This window comes from Branchiostoma lanceolatum, chromosome 7 (genome assembly GCF_035083965.1).
Source record: "Branchiostoma lanceolatum isolate klBraLanc5 chromosome 7, klBraLanc5.hap2, whole genome shotgun sequence".
Classification (NCBI taxonomy): domain Eukaryota; kingdom Metazoa; phylum Chordata; class Leptocardii; order Amphioxiformes; family Branchiostomatidae; genus Branchiostoma; species Branchiostoma lanceolatum.
The window spans coordinates 23667324-23690138 of NC_089728.1; the positions used below are offsets into that span (position 1 = coordinate 23667324).

General features: G+C 44.2%; 2 protein-coding genes across 6 annotated transcripts in view; both read right to left on the minus strand.

Moving 5' to 3' along the window:
• The window catches only part of LOC136438238 (multidrug resistance-associated protein 1-like), a 31036-nt gene extending 21270 nt beyond the window's left edge, over positions 1-9766 (minus strand). The window contains exons 1-8 of the mRNA XM_066432998.1: positions 9574-9766; positions 5122-5301; positions 3959-4084; positions 3282-3419; positions 2814-2921; positions 2277-2338; positions 682-804; positions 74-253 (exon numbers count right to left, since the gene is read on the minus strand). Of these exons, the coding sequence (XP_066289095.1) occupies positions 74-253; positions 682-804; positions 2277-2338; positions 2814-2921; positions 3282-3419; positions 3959-4084; positions 5122-5301; positions 9574-9693 (1037 nt within the window). The 5' untranslated portion in view covers positions 9694-9766. The remainder of the gene's footprint in view (positions 1-73; positions 254-681; positions 805-2276; positions 2339-2813; positions 2922-3281; positions 3420-3958; positions 4085-5121; positions 5302-9573) is intronic.
• A 3060-nt stretch (positions 9767-12826) lies between these two features.
• LOC136438239 (NAD-dependent protein deacylase sirtuin-5, mitochondrial-like) lies at positions 12827-22757 on the minus strand. Of its 5 annotated transcripts, none has more exons than XM_066432999.1 (7): positions 22307-22524; positions 20711-20936; positions 18854-18941; positions 18262-18315; positions 17136-17259; positions 14346-14461; positions 12827-13397 (listed from the first exon to the last, which is right to left on the minus strand). In XM_066432999.1, the coding sequence occupies exons 1-7, from the start codon at positions 22478-22480 to the stop codon at positions 13322-13324; spliced, it is 858 nt and encodes a 285-aa protein (XP_066289096.1). In that variant the 5' UTR covers positions 22481-22524; the 3' UTR covers positions 12827-13321. The 5 variants fall into 5 exon arrangements, with proteins under 5 accessions (XP_066289096.1, XP_066289099.1, XP_066289098.1 ...); XM_066433002.1 differs by lacking the exons at positions 12827-13397; positions 14346-14461 and adding exons at positions 15293-15412; positions 22559-22757; XM_066433001.1 differs by lacking the exons at positions 12827-13397; positions 14346-14461 and adding exons at positions 16486-16589; positions 22559-22756.
• Between the last annotated feature and the right edge of the window lie 58 nt (positions 22758-22815).

Below are 22815 nucleotides of genomic sequence, written 5' to 3' on the forward strand. Positions count from 1 at the left end.
GGACTTTGTTATCCAGTGACTTACCAACCTGGTGAAAATATTCACGGACTGAGCTAACCCGTAGGACACTTACTTGAGAAGCTGAGGCCAGGTTAGATTGAGGATGATCCCGGCCGCGTGGAACAGAGCCGTGACGGTCACGAGCGGCCAGAAGCAGCGGAACAGCGCTGCGAACAGAGACCACGTGGTCCGCTTGTCTTTGCCTTCAGATGTGTCGTCTTTGTCCGTGTGTTGCGCTTTAGATTTCTCATTGCTTGGGGAATGTCGGGGAAGAAATGAAAGCTTTGTAATCAAGATAGCTATCAAGATAAATTGTACTATTGTAATGATTGAAGTAGAGCTACGGCTCATTTACAGTTTAAATTCAGCTGACCAGATGTGTGGATTTCTTGTTTCTTGGCCCCGAATAGGATAATGTCGTAAGAAGAGGCTGCATCAGGGTACATCAGACAATCAACAATGACGGCGGACGCTACAGGCTGCCTGGCACGTTGGACCAGTTGCGGTGTCTGTGCAGTCTTGACACTTACATGCTATCTAAGGAAGGCCAGTTTTTTTTTATGAGCTAATTTTTGGACTGTATTATGTTAACTTCCTACACAGATATATTTTCATGCTAGTTTTCTTCTAAAACAGTTTACCTTTCATTAACTTTCTTTAAAACAGTGTTGCTTAGAGTACCTTAGAAGTTCATTTTGCCACAGATGATGAAATGTGGGCACGAGGTGTTGAGACGTGTCTTCCTTTCTGAGCGGGTAGAGATCTGTGGCCGTGAGAGGACGTTTGTATCCCAGCTGGAGAAAACTGTGGGAGAAAGAGAGGGTCAAACATGGGGTAATAAACTTTCCGTCAACGCGACATGCTAAAATTGCACATATATAATTATACATACCCTTTTTTTCTATAGAGTCCATTCCGAGTCACCGCAAGGGTTGTTATTGTCATATTTTACAACTGTTTTTAATTCTTTGCAATTATTTGTCCAGGAGATTTCATACTTTGGAAATAATGTGAATGTCATTTCAACTTTATAATTATTTGCATGGTTGTGTAAAACTTTTGAAAGATCAATGATGTGGAATATGATTTTTCTAATAGTTTCTAAATAAGGGTTACAGCATTCTACCATTTTCTACCATTTTTTTTACAATTATTTGTAACATTGTATAAATGGGTCAGTGGGCTGTGGAGAAAGCAATTCACACATCTTTGCGAATTATGCTTGAGCACCATGCATAGATGGCTTGCACAAAGGACCCAACAGATTCCAGCAGTGACATCTAAAAATACAGAGGCAGACAATACGGCTGGATTAGCAACTTTGGGGACAATTACCCTTATCCAAGCTTTGTCTATATTTTTGCATATTTCGAAATTCAGAAGACTCACATACATATTTGCAAATTATTCTAAATAAATATACTTTTGTGCAGTCTCTTTCAAATTTTTTCTAAAACATCTTATTGGATTCAAATGAATTCAAATTTTTATTTTGAAAAATTCAGAATCATTGTGACATAGATATTCTTTTATTCGAATTTATTCAAACTAATTACAAATATCATGTAAAAACCCTTGTGGTGACTTGGAATAGACTCTATGTTACAATCTCACTTTATTTCTGAACGTTTAGCAGTTTCACATTCTCAGCTGCCAGATTGGAGTGAGGTTTCATAGTGAAGCCAGGTGAATTCGAGGACCTGAACATGCGGTTTGTTCATTTGCATTTGGTATTTCAGACTAATTCCCATAGAAGCAATTAATGATATAATGGTAAATTATGACAGACTGATGTAATGTTGATAGGTATAGTAAAAATTTCCAACCTTACCTTTTAGTTTCCTTTAAGAGGAAGCAACCTTGGCACTATTATGTGTCTAAATCTTATTCCTTTTACAGAAGTGCACCAGGACACTGATATACATTGTACTCTTTGAGTCAAAGAGAACGTCATGGAAATCGATTCTACAAAGTATTCATCACTCATTAGATGACGGCTCGAAAATGTCATGTCCCCTGCCAGTGTCAGGTTTTTGCCAGGGTAGGTCAGGTAACCGAAACCAACCTGATTTTTTTGTCCTAGGCTTAATTAAGAACAGTTCTAAGAGGTTTTATTTCATTGAAAAACAAACAAACAAGCAACAAAAATAAAGATAAACCAACAAGTGATGATATTGGATGATTAAGAAGAGACTCCTTTGATAAGTTGCATATTTTAGAAGATGACTTAATTTGTATACTGCATACACAGCGAAAAAACAACAACAAAAACTTACGGAGTAAACCACCAGAAAGTCATCCTTGATAAGAAGGAGCTGGATTCTTCTGGGCTCGGGTCCTAGAACAAAGATAAGAGAAATGGTTTCCAAAACCATTTTTGACGAAAAGTCGAATACCGGTTACCAAAATCATCAATTGCAAAACAAAGAATGTTTATCTGCAAGTAAATGGCAGAATAGGAAGTGTTCTACATTGTCATATCAAGACACTTCTAAAATACTATATGTATACAAGTCGGGTTTGACATCATTTTTGGAAGCAGAGAAAACACAATTTTCAAATTCCACCGGTCATTGCCATGGGAGTTATAATTCACAGTAAGTGACTGAATGAAAACGACGAGTAGAGAGCGCACCATTTTTGTGTAATGCAAACACCAGATCTATTTCTGGACCAAATTGAGACCTTATTCTTCAAAGAGAACATTATGAGTCAGAATTACTGACTAAGATGCATGATATAAATACCTTGCTTGATATATAAGGCAAAGGTACATTATACAGGTGATATTTGCTATCTGATATCGTCCTCACCTTCTCCCCTCTGTCGGCACCGCTGACCGCGGACATGGCCAGCTGCAGCACGGTCATGCTGAAGTACAGGCTGAAGGTCACGAACCTGAACTTGTCCTCCACAGACTCCTTTATAAAAAATAATATAATAATATAACGTTTATATTTGACTTGACACTGATCATTTAAACGGACATTTAAATACTTTTGAACGTTGTATGTTCCATTCTGTAAAGTTTTACACGGTATAACATGAAACTACTTTATAAATTTGATCTCCCCGAAATTTCTATAAACAAGCATGTCTTGAGAAATAAGTCACATACTTTTAACACATTTAGTAACTTTTTCGTTCCTTTAAGTTACTGGAATGAATTGGATGTGTACGTAGCTGTGTTGTGTTGTGTTGTGTTGTTGGATACGTTGATTATACATCTAAAGCCATGTCGGTCGTCTTGTATGGGTATGTCTGTTGTCACATTCTCTCACCTGTAACATCATCTGCCGGACTTTGGAGCGAGCCGTGACGGCCCCACACAGACCGGACAGCAGCCAGAACGTGAAGAGAAGTCCGGGGGACTGCAGTCCCTTCTCCTCCTCATACTGGATCAGGATACCGGCCAGGGCCTGGGTCGGACATACCAACACAATATAGTCATCTCAGTACTGCACAGGGAGACCGCGGGGGAACTTACGATTGTTGTGATCATTGCATAAATGGAGACCTATATTGTACATATGCACCAGCCGGGTTAAGTAAAGGTCACAAGAAGATGATGATGACGTTAAGCTAGAACAAGAACTATGATCAGCTAAGTGAATTCAACTTCTCCTCGCTTCTTTGTGACGGTAAAAAGAGCAGGCATGTTTCATAATCTCAGATTAGATTAGGTAGATGCGTCTGTATTGCTTAGATGTATGAATGACTGATTTTATCAGTCTAGAAAGCTCAGTTATCTCAGACTGTTAGTTGCGTAGTCCACTATCTACCACATGTACAAAACTGTGTTCATTTTTCATTCGGTCTGGATTACAGTATCAACATATTCGTAAATCACTGAACCTTGACTATCAGTGAATGCTCACTAAAACGACATTCTAAGATTCTTTGAACGCCGAAAGGTCTCTCACTCTGAAGACGAGGCGTGGATGCCAATATGACTCACCACTGTCACTGCCAGGTGTAGCGGTCTGACGATCTGAACAGCAGCGATGTCCTGTTCAGACGCGAACTCACCCACGGCCTTGAAGAGTTCGAGCAAGGTGACGACCAGCATGATCGCCGCGAGGGTCTGTGCACGGGGAGGTCGGTGTTAGGGGTATGAAGTACGGGAGGGAGGGAGTGTGGAAGAGGTAACAGAGGTAACGGCACGTTTGTCACAATTCTACACAGATCTGGTTTGAGGTATCTGTATCTATATATCCGGTATAACCGCCATTCGGCACAACACACCAGCTTCACAGGCATGTGGTGCAGCTGGTTATATTACACCGAACAGTGTGTTACTCCTAACTTTTGCACATCTGACTCTAAGCGTTGTTTATATCTATCAAGTGAGGATGCTCCTACAGAACTTGGTGGTAATGAGTTCCAGTCTACATTTCTAGGGAAAAATGAATTTTTGAGGACATCAATTCTGGGTTGATAACTCTGGTACTTGAAAGCATGACTATTTTTTCTAAGCTGTTACTAGATACTTTCTAGTCGGTACATCCACCGATTTGAGTTTGTCTTAATTCTGATGTGTAATCGGAAATTTCATTATGATTTAAATTGTAGCTGTACTCTGTACGTAAAACAATGCATATGTTAGCGCCCGGCTGCCAGTCTTTAATTTTGTTTGTAACAGTAAAGCGTTTAAGAGATTGATATGTCCCAACAAAGTTAACACCAAGCCTTATAATTCGTTTGGATATCCCAGGACCATGCACCACAATGAAAAATAAGTGAAAACAGACGTTAAGGATAACTAATGCTGTATCGGTAGATCTGGTTAAGTTCACCGTTTCGTAACGTGGATGGCATTAGGGTACCCGGCAGAATTAAGACAGTTGACGTTATATACGTAGTAAAAAACATCTTCATTGCTCAGTAAATTGAAACCTATTTGTTCTGGCAAGCTGACTTTTTTTGTAAGTTATTGTCAACTAAGAAAAAAGCAAGATAGCAATATCACAAATCACAGTGGTTGTGGAATCTAAACGTTTACGTTTCAATACGTTTTAACGTTAATTGAATGTTTGCAAACTGATTTGAAAAGACATAAATATTCTATCGAATATCACATCACAGGCACATTATTTCCAATACTATAAGATGTAGACGTACTGTTTTGGCCAGATGCCTGCGGGACATTTTCCTGGTGACTTTGTTGTTGCTGCGCATGCGTAGCTGGCGGAGGTAGAGGGGAGCGACTATCCACAGGTACAGGCACGGCACCCACACCAACACAGTCTGCTGGAAACATGACGTCACATCCGGATCCGCCGAGTCCAACAGGTCCGCATCCTGGAAAAGGTCGCCAATCTCTTTAACAACTCCGGGGGAAGAGAGGGATGTCGAACTGCTAGTTCTACTCTAATTACACAGAAACCTTTATCATATCGTCTATGATGTCTATGAAAACCCAGTGGAACTCTTATCAGCTAAGGTTACAGTCTAATCAGGCATTATTATATTTAACGCCCATTCTTCGTTATCTTGGAAATTGTGGGATGTAGTAAGAACTTCTCTAAAATACGATATGAACTGTATTGTGCGGTGCTCACAGGTTTGGCAATTTTGTGTGTTGCTAGAAGGTATGATTTTTGAAATTTTCAAATAGCTGTAGATGTTTTCGGCACACGTATTAGAATTTTACGAAGGGCCTACTGAATATCAGGAATTAAATATGGTATTGTCAGCTGACCTTAGCTGGTATAATGCCATAGGTTTGATACGACTCGGAGGCGTGCAGACATTTGTACCAGTGCGCGCCATTTATCAATCATGATAAACAGCTCACCCGTATAGTATACGTTAACTTCTAAAGTGTTAATTGTGCCACGCATCAATGATTTTGAAGCCGTGCAGTTTTAGTAAATATCGCTAGGTGACGCTTCTTATCCAAGAGAATGAAGCTTCGACGAGTATGTGTTTGACTGCAGATGAATGGCAGTTCTAGTAAGGCCACAGCAAGTAAATTTTATGGATGACATCCTCCGCAGACTCCAAAATTAATGAGATAGGGCGAAAAAAAAACAAGGCGGGCCAAAAAAAACAAGATTCCTATATTTTCAAATTTTGAGATCATAATTCTTGTTAAACAAGAATTGAGGCGATGAAATATGATATCATGACCAGCAGGTCTTTTAGTCCTGTATTCAACCAATATATTAGTCCTGTACTCATTAATTCATATATAATATAAAACCTCCTTGATTCAACAGTAAACATGTCCTTGTAGATGTGTCTCAATAGACTAACTACAACAAATGCAGAAAAGAGCTTGTTGTAGCATCATCTGAAGCAACTACACTGGACATTCATATGCGATGAAACACCTTGTGTATACAGCTCAATTAACTAGAACCCCCCCCCCCCATTATTTATATAATATCCTTGCTAGAACAAATGCAGAAAACAGCTTGTTATTATACCATCATGGGCAGGAACCACACTGGGTATTCATATGCAATGAAACACCTTAGACTGTCAACGTTTAAGACATATTTGCCAATTTTTGGCATGTTGACCACCGTCAGAGGGCAATGAAATTTCTTGTTTTTATTTCGAAATCAGGCGAAAATTAATGAGCGCGCTGATGTCATCCATAAAAATTACTTGCTGTGGCCTAAGGCTGAAAAACACATTGCAAGTCTGGAGATGTAGAAATTTCCATTTCTTTCCCAGGTTCTATTTGGGGCATACACATTTACCAAAGAGAAGTCTGTACCCCCAATAGTACATTTTAAAAGTAGTGTTCTACCATCACACCCTAGAGAATCATTATCAAGCAAAACAAAATCGAGTGAAGGCTTAATCAGTATGGCAAGGCCTCTGCTACAATTTGTTCCAAAAGTCTGAAAGCATGGACCCTGCCATTCTTTAGTCAAAATGTGTCTAGTTTCATCGGTGAAATGTGTTTCCTGGAGGAATATAATGTCAGCTTTTTGCTTGTTAACATATGATAGTATTGAACCTCTTTTACTTTTCTCTAGGAGTCCTCGAACGTTGAGGGATATGAGAGATAGGTTACACAAAATCATATTGATAGTAAATTTGAAATATGTTGATGTTTATAATTGTGTTTCCATCCTCCTCTGTACACTTCACCGTTTGGCAAGAACAATGAGGCGTAAAGCACTCACCTTTATCTCGTTTTAAAATAGTACTTGCAATCCTTACTAGAACTGCCATTCATCTGCCGATCAATCGACCAGCAAACCAACCAACAAACCTACAAATTAACCAACCAACCAACCAACCAACCAACCATCCAAGCTACCAACCAACCAACGAACCAACAAACCAACCATCCTAACAACCAACCAACCAACCAACCAACCAAACAAACAAAGAAAACAAACAAACAAACAAACAAGCAAACAACCATCCAACCAACCAACCAACCAACCAACCGACCCACCAACTAAGCAACCAGCCAACTAACCAACTAACCAACCAACAATCCATCCAACCAAACAAACAAAGAAAACAAACAAACAAACAACCACCCATCCAACCAACCAACTAACCAACCAACCAACCGACCAACCAAGCAACCAACTAACCAACCAACCAACCATCCAACCTTCCAACCAACCAACCAACCAACCAACCAGCCAACAAACCAACCAATTAAGCCACAAGCCAACCAGCTAACCAACCAACCAACCAATTAAGCCACAAGCCAACCAGCCAACCAGCCAACCAACCAACCAGCCAACCAACCAACCAACCAACCAACCAACCAACCAGTCAACCAACCAACCAACCAACCAGTCAACCAACCAACCAACCAACCAGCCAACCAACCAGACAGGCAACCAACCAACCAACCAGCCAACCAACCAACCAACTAACCGACCAACTAACCAACCAACAAATTAACTAACCAATCTACCAACCAACCAACCAACTAACCGACCAACTAACCAACCAACAAACTAACCAACCAATCTACCAACCAACCAACCATCCAACTAACCAGGACTCTTGATCAAACCCGTACGGTTGTGCTGAGCTCCATTCCTATATGTAGCCCTTAGCTGTAGGCCACAAATCTGTGCTAGCATGGCAGCAGGGGGCAGCTAGTCCGCTGGTAGCGGTGTGAGTTTAACCCACATTCTCCTCGAGCACCGCGGACACGTGAAAGTCTAGCCGCAGCGACTGTTGAGGATGGTTCTTTTGCTTACATTCTTATACATTTGGTAGGGCTAATGTATAAGACTGAAAGCAAGAGAAGCCCCCTCGACAGTCGCCGCGGCTAGTGAAAGTCTTCATCACATGTGTGCATTAGATAAGAGTTTCGCCCAATGTCAATGAGCAAGCAGATTTAGCGCGTTATAACGCTGTATCCAGCTTTCTCCTTCATTTGTTATACTTAGAACTAGCTATAGTTCCCTCGCTCCCTCCCCACGAGAGACTATGGAACAGTCCGCAGAGGTAAAACAAACAAAGTGAACAATAGCCGGCGGGTTGCGTGGTTACCGCTAGGTAAACTGTGAGGTCGGGAACCCCCGGTGGAGCCGGCAGGTGAGTCAGGAGTCCTGCTTATCCGGCATGAGGACGGCGCCTCAGGTGTCAAAATATGAATTAAAGACGTGTCTTTATAGATCAGGGAATGTGGCCCTTTATCTGATACCTTGCAGCTTTGTGAACACAGTTTTGGCCCGTGTGGTCTGTCTGTCGTGACCTTTGACATACCTCCTAATACGAAATGAATTTCCTCACAATAAGACAAAGTCATGAGGCCATACCATTCTGCGGATTGAATCCTGAACACCACGAGACTGCGGCACGCGCGCGAAAAGCAGGATAATTGGTGGGGACAACTTTACTGAATTGTCGGTAAATCTTCACCTTAAATTCTGAGGGTGCATGATTTATTTTTCTTCCTGAAAAGCTGTGAACGTCGCTGCGTGGATGTTATCCGTAAAACCAGGTCGGTTTGGCGTTGAACACACTACTGTAGTGTGCAAACCCGGCATGAGTCACCGCGCCATGGATACACCAGCAACAGGTGTCACTAAGGATCACCAGGCTACGTCACCAGTCTAAAAATAGCGCACACGTCATACAAACTTCCCAGGTACTCCGTGATCACGTGACAGGCATTCCAAGCAAGGGAATACCTGCAAAATTTCAGCCGACTGAAAAAGCGCCTTAGGCCCACAAGCACAGTACACGATGCTTTTGCAAACTGTAGGTCGGGTTTAATTTGTCGAGAAAAGCGTGTTTATCTGAGCCAAACTTGATGAAGTGCATGAATATATTCTCACTACCCCCGTGTATGAGTGGTCTTAATGTGTTAGATTTACGCGTTAAATATGCACGTAAAAGAACACAACGCACATATCGAGTAGAGGTGCCACGCTTTGCTTGGCTGAAAACGTAAACCGTAGCGAAGACCGCATTGCATTCCACTTGCTAGTTTTAAAAAAAGCTTCTCCTTAGCTAAGATTGCTGCCGATTTTTACCATTGCACTCAATATTTATCAAACTAGAAATAGTAGCTAGTAGTAAGATGCATTGCAGAAATAGTAGCTAGTAGTAAGATGCAATGCTTTAAACACTAACCCAGAACGGCGATCCGCAGAACTGCTCCAGCGAGCTGCATTCCCTGCTGCGGTTCATCATGGCGTCTGCAGAACGTCTCAGGGTGGGATTGGAATATCCAATCGCAAAGTCTCCAGGCATCTTGCCGTGCGCCCTCTTAAAGGCGCACGTGGCCGGTACACCAGAGCGATGATGAAACCGTCGTAAATATTTATGTGGCCATGGATACCTTCCCAAATATGGAAAGTCTCGCCAGCGACTATCGCGAGACTGCGTGGCGAGAGAATTAGAGCTGTGCGAGTTTCTGTGTAACAAAGGGAAAACTGGGTCAACGTTTGAACTGAATCTCCCAACTCGAGTATGCTGATACATATGATCTAATTATATTCAAGCGATCGTTTAAGTTAGTAGACTTATTTGAATACGAGGAATTGACCTGTTGAAATGTCAAATATATCCATGTGCCCGTTATGGCTAAGTGTAAATATAACGGTAACATTGGACAAATAGTAAGGACAATCCCAGGCCAACCGTACACACTCGGGTACTCACGCCACATTGAGAAAGCCACACACAAGGCGGTGTGGGCTCGAATAAAGTCCTGAACGGGAACTATACATATGTCGCTACAGCTTCTTTTCTGAAGATATGGCGTGAGTGTTTGCGGTTGGCTTGAGGTTGTCTTTACTATTTGCCTATTACGGTAGCATAATGTTTTGTTGGTGTGTTTTTACTTTCACAACAAAACGTGTCGGGCACGATTCACTCCACTATTATTCCCTGATTTTGATTTTATTCCTACCTTGTTCTGTGTCCACTTTAAGTCGGCTGTTATTCCCTTACTGATAGTGAGAGTCTTTTGGTCGTTTTCTTTTCCCTCTGTTCACAAGAATTCATTCGTGTAGCCCACAGTTATTTGATATGACTGCACTTTCTTAATGCCGTACAGCGCTCTTACTCACTGTTATAAAAAGCCGCACAGAACAAAAAACACAACACAAGTATGTACTTAACAAGTAGCGTTATGTTTTCTGCAATTCATCGTAAAAGGTTAGTATAATATATTTTGGAAATATGTAGAACATCAGTGGACACGTCATCGCTATAAATAGCAAAGACGTCACGAAAAATCCCCTGCCCTTCTAGGATGGCCACGTCACCAGCTTATTTACCTGTTGATTTAATCAATGTTTACCCAAACAGTCCCAAACATGATCGCCAGGTGGTATGGCCCTTAGAGGGGTGTTGAGAATTGGGTTTTTAGACCTTCCGTTTTAATTAGACTTGAAACGATTTTTTACTTTGTTATGTATTTTTTTTGTATCATAAAGGTACCGCGCCATCACCAATATGAAATGGGAACGTCTGATTGGACAACGCCATCTGTCTATATGATATTATTATTTGTGTGTAGCAGTTGTTAGAATCTTATGGTCACATCTGACTCCAGAAGCATGTGTTGTTGTGTGTGTCACCGTATAGCTCCAACCTAGCCTGAATTCAATCAAGCCTCTTGTGACCGCTCGCGGCCCTGTAACCACCTCGCAACCCAAAAGCTTGATGGCTATGGCCGCTAACTCAAGGGAATCCTCCTTTCTAAATATGGATAATCTATGCAGCCGTCATCAGCCCACAGAGCTGCCTGCCCAATCCAGACTCTAGTTGCTAAGGATCTATTGCTGTTGCTATCCAGTGATTGACAGCTGCAGATGTCTGATCTGCAGGTGGTAGGAAGAAAGTTTCACAGGCCGTTTCTCTGTACTTTGAACATTTTTCGGCAGTCAAGTCTTTTCTTGTTGGATTTTCAAACTTGGTTTTTGATGTGGGAGAAACTGACATTGTCTGCCTCTAAAGGAACAGATAAACTGAGTAGGTTTAAAATCCCCTTTAACCGGCTTGGATCCATCTCATTTCTCACCCTCCCAACATCTGGATCTCATTTCCCATCCCTTCCTCCCCGTCTGCCTGTGTGACAGCTAACAGACAGGATAACAAGGTGGTTTCTATGGCAATGGGAGCCTAGCTGAAATCCTGTCCTATGATTGGTGTTACCATTTTTGATAACAGCTCTCCCGGCTTAGAGCAACCAGAGCACAAACCCCGCGGGGAGGGGAGAGAAACCCCTTTTATTCCCTTATGCAACGCATCACTGGAACAGTCTTGATATAGCTGTTCGATCACTTAATCTTTCGTTGCATAAAATACATTTAGTGAAAATAGTACGCCCCTCCTTTTACCGACATTTTAGCCATGGTCCACCTGCGTCCTCCTCACACGTCTTCGCACCGGCACCTGCAGTCTAAAGCAAAGTTTATTTACACGTAACTTAGCTACAAGTCCAGCCTGCACCTGTGGGGGTCGAAGCTAAAGCGTTGTTCATTAACTTTTGTACAGCCCTATATACAATCAGCAAGACTAAACCTCCTCGGCAACCTACAGAACCTATTAGCCCCCATCCTTGATGTTAACGGTCTGTCTGATCAAACTCTCATTCATTTGTTATTAAGGGGTTCATCCTTTGTCTCTTCTGAATGTAATAGTGACATTTTGGGCTTGATCCAGGCTTTTTTGTAGCTAGCAGACGTTTCACAACTTAGTATGACTGTGTTTATATACTGATTGTTTGCTGCGTATATTGCTTGTTTGTATTGGACTACCCAAATGCGGTTACTTTATGTTATTGTATTCATCTATGTCAGTTGTAATCTTTATTTTCAGAGGTGATGTTTGATATTAGATGTTTGATACTGCTAAAGTGCATCACCTCTATGTCCTGTGTTTGCTTCAGTTGGTTAATAAAATAAAAAACATGCACCGCAATTCTCACAGTCTAGTATCTCAACGTTTGCACAAAAGTTCACAGAGGCAGCTCCATGGACTTGCTTTATTTATCCCGGTATACAGCATTGGCAATTTTATAAGAAAAGCAGAACAGAACAGGACACATTATTCTTCCGACTACGGTAGAAGCAGCAGGTTTTGAAACTTTCTATCAATACAAAATCAAGAAAAATCTGGATTGGGAAAGAAATGCTTTAAACATGGTGTCTTTAATAAAATGCTGTCAAGTTCCGAACTAAAATGCTGATAAAAAAGGAAATTTACAATTTGAAAATTACATGAAAGATAATTCATCACTGTTACAACATATCAGGTCTGTATCACGTGACATAGGTGGGGTTTCTTCTGTAAAAACAGCTGATCTAAGTAAGCATGCGCAGGGACACTGTATAATAGTATATAACACAAAAATATCATTCTGACACATAAAACATAATTCTGTAGAATAGAATTTATTCAAATCTCTGTCAGTCAAAGGAGGTGCTTCATCTGTAGCGCTAATCTTCCATAGAATTTCACATTTCTGCCAGCTAAAATAAAAGTAACATGTGTAACACAAACTCCTACTCTACCCTCCCTGCAAAGTTTGTTGCACTTCTAAGTCTAAGCCAGGGGACAGATTTAAAAAAAAAGGAGAAGCACGGATGGGAGCTCAGGATTCTCTGTCACCATGGAAACCAATCATCACAGCTCATCACTTCCAATGCTATGATAACAGACAGTTCTTTGGCTGGCAATGATTGGTCCATGTTAAGACATTTACATAAATCAACAGGACTATGATCTCCCCAGTTCTCCTGACTTCGAGGTGTTAGATTATTAGGCTTTCAGGAGCCTGACCAATGAAAGGGCTGCTAGAATTGTAATTTAGTCAATACACGACAGGCTATTCTAGATTTGTGTCATCTGTGATGAGCTGAGTGCCCTCTCATGTAGTTTTTTCGGAGTCGTGAGGCGCCAGTGCCTTAGGGAGCCACTCTCCTGATGGGCCCTGGAAATGGAACCTGGGATAACGACAGCAGACAAGACTTCGGTTATAGACGGCACATGCGGTGGTAAAAGTAGTAAGGCCATGTTAATTCAAGTATATGGATGATTTACTCTGGGAACCCCAAAACTGATGCGAGCACCCGAATACAAAAGAAACAGAATTTGAGCCAAAAGAAGTTGCCTAATCATTATGAAATCTAATTGGTCAGGAAGGTTGAAAAATGACTAAACACACAGAGAATGATGGATTCTTCATTTTTGGTCTTTCACATCTTCCTCTCTGACTTTGGAATTGACTTCAGCAATCTAAGACAGTTTTCCCACATTTGTTTTTGTAATTTATGGCATTTATCGGCTCATTTTGCAGCTGCTTTGTACAATTTACAGTACTGTATGGCCAAAAACGTTTTTAGGCAAAGGACAAGAATTGATGCTCGTGCAGATGTCATCCAAATAATGGAATCAACATGGCCTACGCTAATAGAAGTAAATATATTTATATCTATCTATATCTTTATCTCTCTCTCTCTCAACCTAGAGACAAGCTAGACAGTCAGAGATAGTAGGCTTCACCCCCTCACCCATATAACCTGCGTGACCCTCCTAGTCCCACCGACAGTACTGGTAGTACTGAGGATGGATGCATGGTTCTGTATGCATGATCAGGATCTTATTATGTCAATCATCATAAGCCAAAAATCATTACCATCCATCAACCTCCAACAGTCCCAAACAAAATCAGCCTCAGTGTGCAGATCCTAAAAAGCTACTCGGGGCCAAAAGCTATTACCACTTTTCACAACTCTTAGAGACTTCAACTCTACATTTGTTCAAGCGATGAACACATTTTTGAACACTTTCTGGGTTAAAAACTATGGTACTCGTAGACATGACTACTAGTATTTCTTAATGTGGTTGTTATCTTAGTTAGTATGATATTTCTAATTATAAGCAGGACCGACCCCAGCTGTTGTGTGGCTGGAGTCTCCTCTATGTTGAACTCGGCCACAGGAATGCCTCTACTGGCCAGCATGGGGGCGTACATGGCTGCTGGGTACACCACGGAGGACGTGCCGACCTGCAGAGGGAGCGACAATCAGCATGGGGGGGGACATGGCTGCTGGGTACACCACAGAGGACGTGCCGACCTGCAGAGGGAGCGACAATCAGCATGGGGGCGTACATGGCTGCTGGGTACACCACAGAGGACGTGCCGACCTGCAGAGGGAGCGACAATCAGCATGGGGCGTACATGGCTGCTGGGTACACCACGGAGGACGTGCCGACCTGCAGAGGGAGCGAACACGGCAATCAGCATGGGGGCGTACATGGCTGCTGGGTACACCACAGAGGACGTGCCGACCTGCAGAGGGAGCGAACACGGCAATCAGCATGGGGGGTACATGGCTGCTGGGTACACCACGGAGGACGTCCCGACCTGCAGAGGGAGCGAACACGGCAATCAGCATGGGGGGGTACATGGCTGCTGGGTACACCACAGAGGACGTGCCGACCTGCAGAGGGAGCGAACACGGCAATCAGCATGGGGGGGTACATGGCTGCTGGGTACACCACAGAGGACGTGCCGACCTGCAGAGGGAGCGACCACGGGGATCAGCATGGGGGGTACATGGCTGCTGGGTACACCACAGAGGACGTGCCGACCTGCAGAGGGAGCGAACACGGCAATCAGCATGGGGGCGTACATGGCTGCTGGGTACACCACAGAGGACGTACCGACCTGCAGAGGGAGCGAACACGGGGATCAGCATGGGGGGTACATGGCTGCTGGGTACACCACAGAGGACTTCCCGACCTGCAGAGGGAGCGAACACGGGGATCAGCATGGGGCGTACATGGCTGCTGGGTACACCACAGAGGACGTACCGACCTGCAGAGGGAGCAACAATCAGCATGGGGGGTACATGGCTGCTGGGTACACCACAGAGGACGTACCGACCTGCAGAGGGAGCGACAATCAGCATGGGGCGTACATGGCTGCTGGGTACACCACAGAGGACGTGCCGACCTGCAGAGGGAGCGACAATCAGCATGGGGGGGTACATGGCTGCTGGGTACACCACGGAGGACGTGCCGACCTGCAGAGGGAGCGAACACGGCAATCAGCATGGGGGCGTACATGGCTGCTGGGTACACCACGGAGGACGTGCCGACCTGCAGAGGGAGCGACAATCAGCATGGGGGGGTACATGGCTGCTGGGTACACCACGGAGGACGTGCCGACCTGCAGAGGGAGCGACCACGGGGATCAGCATGGGGGGTACATGGCTGCTGGGTACACCACAGAGGACGTACCGACCTGCAGAGGGAGCGACAATCAGCATGGGGGGGTACATGGCTGCTCGGTACACCACGGAGGACGTGCCGACCTGCAGAGGGAGCGAACACGGCAATCAGCATGGGGGCGTACATGGCTGCTGGGTACACCACGGAGGACGTGCCGACCTGCAGAGGGAGCGACAATCAGCATGGGGGGGTACATGGCTGCTGGGTACACCACGGAGGACGTGCCGACCTGCAGAGGGAGCGAACACGGCAATCAGCATGGGGCGTACATGGCTGCTGGGTACACCACGGAGGACGTGCCGACCTGCAGAGGGAGCGAACACGGCAATCAGCATGGGGGCGTACATGGCTGCTGGGTACACCACGGAGGACGTGCCGACCTGCAGAGGGAGCGACAATCAGCATGGGGGGGTACATGGCTGCTGGGTACACCACGGAGGACGTGCCGACCTGCAGAGGGAGCGAACACGGCAATCAGCATGGGGGCGTACATGGCTGCTGGGTACACCACGGAGGACGTGCCGACCTGCAGAGGGAGCGACAATCAGCATGGGGGGGTACATGGCTGCTGGGTACACCACGGAGGACGTGCCGACCTGCAGAGGGAGCGAACACGGCAATCAGCATGGGGGCGTACATGGCTGCTGGGTACACCACGGAGGACGTGCCGACCTGCAGAGGGAGCGAACACGGCAATCAGCATGGGGGGGTACATGGCTGCTGGGTACACCACAGAGGACGTGCCGACCTGCAGAGGGAGCGAACACGGCAATCAGCATGGGGGGGTACATGGCTGCTGGGTACACCACAGAGGACGTCCCGACCTGCAGAGGGAGCGAACACGGCAATCAGCATGGGGTGTACATGGCTGCTGGGTACACCACGGAGGACGTGCCGACCTGCAGAGGGAGCGACCACGGGGATCAGCATGGGGGGTACATGGCTGCTGGGTACACCACAGAGGACGTGCCGACCTGCAGAGGGAGCGAACACGGCAATCAGCATGGGGCGTACATGGCTGCTGGGTACACCATGGAGGACGTGCCAACCTGTACATGGAGCGAACACGGCAATCAGGAATGGCAGATTTTACCTTTACCCATGCCATTCCAGTCACATGGCACTCATGATCGGGCTGTATAACAATAATGTATTGCATATATGGGAATCACAGATTATTATGACATATATACCTACATGTAGATAAACTAAGATGTGCTCATGCACGAACAACCACACACACACACACACACACACACACACAGAAACACACAGACACATGACAGACACGCACACACACACACACACACACACACACACACACACAGAAACGCATACCCACATGCAAAGACATGCACACACACACACTCATGCACACACACACATGCACATGCACAGACACACACATCCCCACACACATACATACATAGTAAGTAAGTTATTACCACTAGACACAGGTCACACTTGTCCAGCTCCTGGTCAGTCCTGGTCAGAACATCAGGGTCCAGAGACTCCCCAAACCACACCACATGTGGTCTGAGCAGACCACCACACCCACCATGGCCACATCTGGAACACAACAGATATCAAATATCAATATCATGTACACTTGGAGACATACATGTACGGCTGTTCAACACTTCTAGTTATTGTTAGTAGGTCACGGGCTGGAATATCACATACTGATACATTCCTTCTAGAATATTTCTCTTCTAAAGTCTTGACAATTAGTTACTGAATGAAGAAAAGCTACAATTTGGAGCTAATTTGAACAGACCAGGGTGTGGACTATGTACTATATACCAACAGCACTATATAGGTAAGTGTACACAGCTTTGCTAGGCAAACAGATCGAGGCCCTGAGACTATGACCCCATTCACATGTCTCTAAACGATTTAATTTTTGGACTGTGAACACTCCAAACTGCTTAAGAATTTCTCCAAAACCGTTACTTTGCAAACTAGTCTGGGTGCCATCTGATCACTACTGGGGCTCCTACACAAGTTACCCTGAGAAGCCATGTTAGTAACAGGCTCCGATTCACTCAGATAAAGACAATGTTGTTGATTCATCATCAAAGTACATGTATAAGTCCATGTAACATTACCAAGGTGACAGAAAAAAGAAAAAATATCTGCTGTCATTAGAATTCTCTTTACTAGAAAGGCAGGTAGAAAGACTTTGGTTGAAAAAGTGAAATATTTAGAGTAACAAAATCTCGATGTTATTGACAAATGGGCACTTTTTATCACATTTGGATCTCATTATTTCATATTTCCTGCATTTACAAACAGCGAAAAAACACCCCGCACCAAGGTCCCCTGATTTCATGGTGCTACTAAAAAAACATACTAGCCAGGTGTAAAAAATATTTTGCTACACATTAATACAATCCATGGATGCTGCATATTCACTCCCTAAATATTGCTATGCGATACTAAATGTTTGATTCTACATAGTAATACTATGTAGAATCAAACATAGAATCAAACATTTAGTATCGCATAGCAAAAAAACAATACATTAAGACATCATCCAAAACTTACATTAAGCACCTTTAAAGTGCTAACCTGGGGAGATCTTCTTCGGGTATCCTGGCATCCTGAGCCTCGGGGTCAGGGGCACTGTGGGGAGGGGGGCATCACAGAGAAGGTTTTCTAGATCTGACACGAAATTTTAACAAACGGAAGTGAGGCAAAACAGCGAGGAATCCATGTTCAAAATGTGTAGTCTGTCCTGAAAAACTGAAAACAACTATAGATAGTACCAACCTTTACACTGACCATGAACTTTAGATATCATATAATACACTCATACAGGAAATTCCAACCCAATTAAGATCTGTCACCTCATGTATTACATTTGACTCATTGCCATACATGATAGCTAAGCCCTCATACAGGTGAAACAGTGCTTGTTGATTTTAAAGTGCTTCTACTTAGTGTGGACTTTATCTGTGTTTGTTTCTATTTCATAGGCAACTTTTGAATATAATATCTACTAGCATACCTGTAATGATAATTTTCATGGTAGTTTTATGTTCACAGTTTTTACAACACCACTTCAGTGCGAACTTAAAACCAGCATTTCTATTACTGCACAGTGTGCGTATGTGATTATATATAAAGTGCCACCATAGTGTGTCAGAAAGAGAGTCCTTACCCCTTCCCAGCCAGTGACAGAACAATGGGACTCTTCCTGTTCTCTTCAACATGTCCACAGCGAGTACATCTGGTTCTGAACAGGCACCCTGGGGAATCATCAAGTCATAATGATTATGGTAGGACAGGCAATGTAAAGTACCTTAGACTGCTTCTAAAGATAAATCAAGATTGACCGAAGATTACGAGTACCACCAGGATTTCACAAATGATGGGTCGTGACCAGCGGGGGAATCCACGGCTCTCGGTCAAAAATAGCGAATTGTGAGCAAAAATACAGGGGAAATGTGGGCAGGAAAAACTTAACTTTTAATTTTTTTGGGATCCTGGTTAGCTAAGCCCCCATTTTCCACAAAATACTAAACGTATCGTCCAAAATAAGTATGTACTGGGTAAATTTTGAGGCTGAAAAAAATAAACGTACTGGTATGTTTATCCAGGAGACTAGAGTAAACCAGGCTGGCCAAACACTAGCCGTGGTGACACCAGCCAAGGTGACTGCTACACAGCTTTCTTTTACTTGCTGTCTTGTATATAGCCAGTATAACATGTACAGTCGTGTCGGCCTGCATTGGTGGACGTCAAACATGTGCGCATATTGCCGCTATGGAACGCCAGTGCCCTGATCTCTGAGGGTCTCTGAACTTCTAACAGCCTAATCTAAAAATGTGGAGTCAACCTTACGTCCTAAAACCTCTAGATCTTTCTTAGCCGTACCCCCACTGTTTTGTGATAGGTCCCAGTATAACCCTGGTTTGGAACCCAGCTCCATGTTTCATCTGGGTCATCTACGTCATCATACCAACATCTGGTCTCGTTCTCAGGGTAGCTCTAATGGTTAGTGGGTGCTGGATCATACAACTCTGGGCACGAGAGGAAATCTCATACCCCAGATGAAACATGGCGCGAAACATGGATGCCAGACAGTTTCCTGGGCCTACACAGGCCAGCTCCTTGGCTTTAGGGTCAATATGGCCCCAAGGAATTTTTACCACAGCCCCTCCCCCCAATATAGCCTGTGTGCCATCAAATTACTACCGGGGCTCCTAAACTCTGTAGGAGTGTAGAGTAAAAAAAAAATGTGGGTAGGAGCCCTGGTATTAATACGATGGCACCTAGGCTACCCCTAATAGCCTGGATACCAGACTGTTTCCAGGGCCTGTACAGGTCATCTCCTTTGTTTGTCCTTACCGTGTAGTTCTATGAAGTTTTTGTAGTCTGTCCTTACCGTGTAGTTCTATGAAGTTTTTGTAGTCTGTCCTTACCGTGTAGTTCTATGATGTTCTTGTAGTTTGTCCTTACTGTGTAGTTCTATGATGTTCTTGTACTTGTAGTTTGTCCTTACCGTGTAGTTCTATGAAGTTTTTGTAGTTCGTCCTTACCATTTTGTTCTATGATGTTCTTGTAGTTTGTCCTTACTGTGTAGTTCTATGATGTTCTTGTACTTGTAGTTTGTCCTTACCTGAAGTTCTATAATGTTCTTGTAGGCTGTCCTTACCGTGAAGTTTTTGTAGTCTGTCCTTACCGTGCAGTTCTATGATGTTCTTGTAGTTTGTCCTTACCGTGCAGTTCTATGATGTTCTTGTAGTTTGTCCTTACCGTGCAGTTCTATGATGTTCTTGTAGTTTGTCCTTACCGTGCAGTTCTATGATGTTCTTGTAGTTTGTCCTTACCGTGCAGTTCTATGATGTTCTTGTAGTTTGTCCTTACCGTGCAGTTCTATGATGTTCTTGTAGTTTGTCCTTACCGTGCAGTTCTATGATGTTCTTGTAGTTTGTCCTTACCATGCAGTTCTATGATGTTCTTGTAGTTTGTCCTTACCGTGCAGTTCTATGATGTTCTTGTAGTTTGTCCTTACCGTGTAGTTCTATGATGTTCTTGGAGCCGGCCCGTTTGTGCAGCTCGTCTATGTTCTGTGTGATGACCACCAGGCTGCGGCCTTGCTTGGCCAGACGCTCCTCACACTCAGCGATGGCCATGTGTCCGGCGTTGGGCAGTTTTGTGAGCATGACCTCCCTCCTGTAGTGGTAGAACTCCCACACCAGGGACGGGTTTGCACGGAACGCTTCTGGGGTGGCCAGGTCCTGGGAATGAGAAATAGTCATGCCTTCTTAGTTCTTACGTTGATGAAGGTTAGACATCCAGGTAATAAGATATGCCAAAAATAGTTCCTCAAGCAACTGGATAAGATTTTGAAACAGTCAGGGGTAGCGCATTGTCCTGGGTGCCTGAAAGTTGGATGCGTACACCTCCTTTCCTGTTGAGAGTGGGATTGTACATTCTCTCACATGATGCTTCTCTAACTCCATGTTTGAACCAATGGCGTTTGCGGTCTAGCCTTCAACTTTCAAGTACCAAAGTTTGAAAATTATCTTTATAGAGAGGATCTCCTTGCCAGCAAGTACTGCAGGAGTATCCTCGCTAACACTTACAGCTAATGCAAAAGTTAGGTGTGACGGTTGTTCAGAGTAGTTAATCAGCTGCTGTTGCACCGCGTGACTGTACATGTGAAGCTGATCAATGTGTTACTAGCTGCCAAAGGGAGGTTATACAGGCGATATAGAATAGTCCTAGTAGTAGAGTATAGAAGCTGATGTGTTACTACTAGTACTAGTAGTAGTTCTAGTATGCTAAAGGGAGGTTATACTGACGATATAATGTAACAGGGACTATCATGCAACAGTGATAGCACCACACCAACTGCTCAGCCTATGGGGTCGCAACCTTTTAGCCTAGTGGTTAGTGCGTGTGAGCTTATGATCCGGAGCTCGGGGGATCGAACCCCGGGGCCAGCAGTTCATGTTACTCCCTTTCTATTTTCAATACTAAGTAGATACAGATGCAGAAAATGGTCTGTTGTGAACTGCCATATACTGTTAACAAAAAGCTAGTGATATAAAAAAGTCTTCGTGACAGGAACATCCTGTCAATTTTCAATTGATAAAAAAAAGACTTATTGGCGGGATGATCCTGTCAATACGAGCAATCGCTGTTTTTGTTTACATACGGGTACTGCCTACCAGGACATCCAGCCCACCATGTAAATTGATATTTTGCATACCACCTGCTTTTTGCCTGCTGTCACCGTGGCTCGTAAGTCGTATGGCTACAGATCATTCCGTCAACAAAACCGACAACTTAGGCATTCAAATGCCAATGGCGGAAAATGCGGACACACTCCACTGTCACAAACAAGACAACAGCATGTCCAGGATAGAAGATGTAAAAGGGAAGTCATACTGCAGTACCAAGGTCAGTTGCCAGGAGGCCCAAAATCGACAGGACCATTGCGCCAACCACACCTACCAAATATCACACAAACAAACAGAGGCAAAAGCTATACCTCCATTTTGCATACTAGTAATTTGAGGTAACAAACAAACACACCAAGTGATTTAACAAACAGATACAGAAGCTGGCCTGTACGAGTAGGTGCGAAGTTCTGCTGACCCACCTGAGCTTGCCATCTCCGCCAGAACCCGCCGGCTCCCCTGAACGTGGGCACGCCGCTCTCCGCGCTGATCCCCGCCCCGGACAGCACCACGATGTTCCGCGCAGCCGCCAAATGTTCCCTGAACGCCGCCAGGTCCGAGCTGGGTCTCGCTCTCTGTCTGTCTGCCATGATCATGATGACAACACGCCCCCCTCCCACCGCTGCACAGACACGCCCCCCTCCCACTGCTGCACAGACACGCCCCCCTCCCACCGCTGCACGGACACGGCACAGGGAAGTAGACTGGGCAAAAATCCCTCCAACAACGCGCAGCATCAGTCACACGAGAACCCGGACTTTTTATAGTAAAATAGATATCATCATACTGATAGTATCAGACTAAAGAAGTTCCTAAACTTTAAAAATGTAACAAAAACGTCGCTCAGAAAGACCACGACCTTCGACCTGTTTTTAACCTTCAACCTTTCTGTGAACTTCGACCCGCCTGTATTTGACCAATGAAATAGCAG